This window comes from Salvelinus alpinus, chromosome 9 (assembly GCF_045679555.1).
Source record: "Salvelinus alpinus chromosome 9, SLU_Salpinus.1, whole genome shotgun sequence".
NCBI lineage: Eukaryota > Metazoa > Chordata > Actinopteri > Salmoniformes > Salmonidae > Salvelinus > Salvelinus alpinus.
In genome coordinates, this window is record NC_092094.1 from 27675833 (window position 1) to 27681578 (window position 5746).

The 5746-nt window shown below is 46.0% G+C and overlaps 1 protein-coding gene across 1 annotated transcript; it reads right to left on the bottom strand.

Annotated features, from left to right (window-relative positions):
* Positions 1–3370: 3370 nt before the first annotated feature.
* Positions 3371–5284, bottom strand: LOC139584569 (achaete-scute homolog 1b-like). The gene has a single exon (XM_071416579.1). It carries the CDS (start codon positions 4917–4919, stop codon positions 4308–4310), a length of 612 nt encoding a protein of 203 aa, XP_071272680.1. The 5' UTR covers positions 4920–5284; the 3' UTR covers positions 3371–4307.
* Between the last annotated feature and the right edge of the window lie 462 nt (positions 5285–5746).

Here is a 5746-nt window from a genome sequence, read left to right on the forward strand (position 1 = left end):
CACCAGGCTGGGGAGACCTACGGGAGGCCTGGTGCGTAGAGGAGGCACCGGATAGACCAGGCTATGGGGGAGCACTGGAGCCCTGGTGCGCAGCCTTGGCACCACTCCTCCAGGCTGAATGCCCACTTTAGCCCGGCCCCTCCAGAGTGCAGGCACAGGTCGAACCGGGCTGTGGGAGAGCACTGGAGATCTGGTGCTTACCGCTCGCACCTCTCCATTAGGCTCAATGCCCACTTTCGGCCGGCACGGGCGGAGCGCAGGCATAGGACAAACAGCACCCTCAGATAGGCATTTTTCAGACCAGGCGAAATCATACAGCAGCATCATTAGCCTAATATGGATGAAGAATATGGGTTGTTTATGAATTCGATGGACCAATAAAAAGGGATAAAAAACGTAGGTGCTGGATTTTAGGCCGGGTAGAACCACCAGAGGGTGTCCGTTCAGAACACGGGAAGCAGTAGTTCCAGTTCAAGAGTTTAATGAACATCCACACACACAACACCACTCTTTCTAATACTAATTGTGGTTCTGTAAAGAAGATGATAACTTAGGCTATAGCACAGTATGGGAGAAATATGCCTATTTGCGTGTCAACAAACTTAACAGGCTATGTGGACCCAAACACATGCTAGATGCAAAAAGAAACAGGTGGGTATAATTTGTGGAACATTCCAACAGGAATCTGTTCCAAAAACATTGTAAATAACAAGGTTGCCAACAAACAACGCATACAAAGTTGTATAGCAGCAGAATTAGATACCACGTAGGGAGTGGGCTATTTCATTACGTTTTTCACTCACCATGTTTATTCTGAAAAATGTCTCTCCTCACTCTGGTAGTCTATGGACAAACATTAAGAATAAGCTACATGGTGAGTTGATGCCTATTCGGCAGCTTGTTTGCTAGGGGAATTGATCGTGCTACTTTGTATGTGTTGTTTGTTTGCAACCTTGTACTTTACAAAGTTTTTGTAAAACGTTCCACAAATGATACCCACCCCAAAGAAACAATAGAGCAACGTAGAAATATCTACAGGGCCTCCCGAGTGGCACGGTGGTCTAAGGCACTGTATCGCAGTGCTAGGTGTAACAGTAGAGATCCTGGTTTGAATCCAGGCTCTGTTGCAGCTGGCCGAGACCCATGGGGCGGCGCACAATTGGCCCAGCGTCATCCGGGTTAGGGGAGGGTTTGGTCGGCAGGGATGTCCTTGTCCAATTGCGCTCTAGCGACTCCTGTTGCGGGCCGGGAGCATGCACTCTGACACGTCGCCAGGTGTACGGTGTTTCCTCCGACACATTGGTGTGGCTGACTTCCGGGTTAAGCGGGCATTGTGTCAAGAAGCAGTGCGGCTTGGTTGGGTTGTGTTTCAGAGGACACATGACTCTTGACCTTCGCCTCTCCTGAGTCCGTACGGGAGTTGCAGCGATGAGACAAGACTGTAACTACCAATTGGGGAGAAAAAGGGGTAAAATAAAAGTTAAATAAAGAAATATCTACACATTATAAAACATAATAAGCATGAGCGATCTATAACTGAAAATAGCCTAGCACCACAGACAAATGCTAACAAATGCTAATCGTAAATAAGCATGGTAAATAGTAATGCATTACGGATGACAATGATAATGCTAATGCTAGAGGGAGTATGCGAGCTAGCTAGCAGGTTTAATACAAAATGGTACATATTTACAACAGACACTATTTAGCTCCAAACAACAAGACATCGGGATTTTGTCACTTACATTTAGTTGCACGCACAATAAAACATCAGAAAGAAAAGCAATTTTTCTGAGAAAGTAAAATCAACAGGAGAGAAAAACCTGGTGGTCATCAGAATGGAAACTACAGACTGCCTGAGGGCCTGCCTGGTCGGTATTACCATAAGTCTCAGGGAAAAAGGCTGCTGATTGGCTAATAAAATTAGGATAATTGGCGTGACCTTATTTCAATAAGAAAACCAAAAGAAAGTTAGGGTCTTGGAAAGGAGATGAGCTGGACATTTTTACAATGGATATCAATGTCAACGGAAAGCAGCTATAACAAATTAAAAGGGAATGTTAGCTGTCATTTTATAGTTTGATGTGACTGGGTTAGCTTTTGTTAGCTGTTGATTTAAACAATCCCCATTAGGCTACACTCTGGGGTAGTCTAGGGATAGAACCCTCAAGGTTCTTTGGCTTCGCTGGGTCGGCTATATAGCTTAATGTATATATAACCTTTTTTAGTAAATGGTTCTTTTATCTCGTCCAAAGAACCAAAAGGTTCTACATAGTGCCCCAAATAACACTTTTTTCTAAGAGTGTAAGGATAATGAGGCGCAAAGGCGCACTCAATGGTGCGCACAATGGGGTGTGCTCCCCATTTCTCGGGAGATTACGGTTTTGATTGGGTTCTATGTGCCCTGAAAAACACAAGTAGTCTACAACCCCAGTTTTTTTTTTTAGATTGATCTCAATCAACCAATAAGAATGTTTGACCCGCTGCATTGTCTTCCTGACTTTCCCTGAGCCATATTTCAAAGTGATTATAGGCCTACCCCTTTGAGGAAAGTGAATAGTAGGCTATACACCTCCCCCCCCCCTCTCTCTCTCTCTCTCCCACCCTCCCACCCGATCTGCTCCAGGCTCTCTGGGTTGGGCAAAGAGAGAGAGCATGAAAAAGAAACAATGCAGTGCATGAAACGTAATATTAATCTCCCTGTTCTCTATGCAGACAAAGCGCAAGGTATATATGCACGTCTTTAAATGGTTATTGAGCACTCACACAGCTGCACAGTTTTCCCTTGTGTACCGAAACAACTCGGTAAAAGGTCAGACTAGGCCTTTGAATAGAACCACAGAAGAAGTGTCTGTTTGCTCAGTGCAGAACCTCAGATATATTTGTATTTGATATATTTGAGTCTATTACATATACTAGTCAATTTACGCCTACCTATATGTACATAGCTACCTCAATTACCTTGTGCCACACTCCTTGCACATCGACTTGGTACTGGTACTCCCTGTATATAGGCCTAGCCATGTTATGTTTTACTCATTATTGTTATCCCTTATTCACTGTGTATTTATTCCTGATGTCACTTTCTATTTTCATTTTAATATTTTTTTATCTTTAACTTTAACTCTGCATTGTTGGAAAAGGGCCGTAAGTAAGAATTTCACTGTAAGTCTACACCTGTTGTTTACGAAGCATGTGACAAATACGATTTGATTTGAAATAGCCTATGTGTCAGGTGTGCCTACATAATAATCAAATCAGGTAGCCTATTATTTGTGAGCATGCCTGTCAGACCTAAGCTACCTACTATTTGAGAAAGCTGATTAAAAATAACTATGTGTCCACACAATAATGCAACAACACCACACCATTTTATATAAATATAGTTATCTTTATTCATAAAAAAATGTTTACACAAAATATATATGTTAAATTGGAGTCATGTGAGTCTACGAAAAACGGAGAGCAAGTGCATACATTGATAAAGGTCTCCATCCCACGTAAAACCCTTCAATCTTTCACGGGAAGCTGTAGAGGTCTATTGCTGACCAATGGCTTGACACAGACATACTTGCCAATTTAACTGTCCAGTGGTCCAGTCATGGCTATCTCATGCGCACTCACGGTCAGCAAAGTGGCAGTGTTCATTATTGCAGAACTTTGTTTTGTTTATCTTAATTAACAAAAATAAGTATGTATAGGCTATTGAACAAATATGAATTTCAATTTCAGACAATGGGCACGAAAGTACATCTTCGATACAATCTTCCCAGCAGATGCAGGCAGTTAAAATAGGCCGTCTTGCTCTCATGTGAAACTGCCATTGACAGCAAAGTCCTTGGGAGCCACAACCATGCACTTCCGCTGAAATACTGTGCAGTCTCCACAGCTGCTGTTTTATTCACTAATTGCTCGTATTCAAAGTCATCGATAAAGACGTAATTCCACGCGTCACCGAAGTGCAGTCTTTCGTCCTTCGACGCTTTGTCCATGCGTGCGCGAACAGTCTCTCTACCCTGTTATTCCGAAGGGAACCCAAGCGCCGTTTGACTCCCTTGTCTCTTGTAGCATAGCAACGGTAACTCTGAGTTACTTTCCCCTCTCATTGCCTTGTACCTGCAAACGCTGCCTGGCGATGGGAGAGAGAGAGAAAGTCGGTGCCAAGAGTGTGTTCACGGGTGCCTCGCCTGCAGAGTGAATCAAATAACTTGTCATTCTTTTCAACTTTGAGTCCCTTTTGATTGAATAAGCCCCTGTTACACGGGTGCTGTTGGATGGTTACGACAATTAGGCGACCTGCGTGTGTCTCAGTATCTGTCGAACCAGGTGGTAAAGTCCAGCAGCTCCTGCTCCTCGGAGCTCAGGGGCTCATAGCTCCCCTCATCGGAGGAACAGGTGGAGTGGGGTGACTCCGGCTCGGCCGAGTAGCTGTTGGAGATAGTAGGGGAAGGCACCCCGCACTGGAAGGCGGCTGACACAGCATCATGCTCGTCTAGTAGCTGCTGCAGGGCTCGGATATATTCCACGGCGGACCGCAGCGTCTCCACTTTGCTCATCTTCTTGTTGGCTGCCCCGTTGGGCACGTGCTGACGCAGCGTCTGGAAGCCCATGTTGACTTGTTTGACCCGGTTCCTCTCGCGCTCGTTCCGCCGGGCCACGGCTACGGGCAGCTGCTGGGGGATGGAGTAGCCGAGTCCGTTAAAGCTGAGCCGCCGCTTGCAGCGCAAGAGCTCCGGGGAGCTGGAGCGCTGTCTTTTCAGCACCGTGGTCTTGCTTTGGTAGCCGGCTGCAATGGTGTCATTGGGGAGAGCGCACTCCTGGGCTGGGGCGTGCAAGGTAATGGTGGTGCGCCTCTCCATCAGTCCAAATGTGTATGCGTTCTGCGCCATTTGCGTGGTGGTGATGGTGGTAGTCTCCATGTTGGTTGATGGTGAGACAGGGCTACTGACAGGTGTGGGTTGCAACAGCGCAGCCTCACAGAAAGACACTCCGTGGAAGAAGAGATAAAACAAATAGACAGAGGTTGGCAGTGCACTGCTCTCGTGTCCTTCGCGTGGGAACCGTGTGGCTATAGCTGGAGCGCGCTGTGGCTATTTGGTGTCCAAGTCTTTCTTGACTGCGCTTGCTTACTTCAAGAGCCGATCTGACCCAAACTTTGGCAGCACTCCTCTTTTTCAACACGCGCCCCACACACCCCACCCGTTGGAGACGCACGCTTCCCCGCGAGGCTCCGCCCGCTGCTATGTGATTCATCTGCTAGCCGACTCCGCGAGCCAGGCGCGTGGCTCCGGGAGCTCAGTAAACAATCCAGAGCTTTCACTGCGCCAGGAGCACGCGCTGGGCTCATTTACATTCCAATGTCTCCAACTTGAAAGCCCATTGGTGGATTCAAACGCCCTGTAACCCGGAGAAAATAAAGAAATAGAGAGAAATAATTAGAAAAAAAGGAGAGAATGAAGAAAGGGGAATGGTTTGGTTCTTTGAAATGCCTTTCGAATTTGACAATATACCTCTGGCAAGTCTTCAAATTATCAGTCTTCCCCCACTCCACCCCTCTCCTCTCACTCTTTAAAATCCCAAATACCAATGACGCTCTCTCCGGTATCCAGGTTACAGCCTTAGAGAGGAAAATAAATGGCAAGCGTGTCTCTGTATAGAATAATTGGCCATTATAGAACTAGCATAGAAACACGATTAATTTAAGGTAAACATAATGTTTATGACGTGTGGGTATGTCTGCAAATGG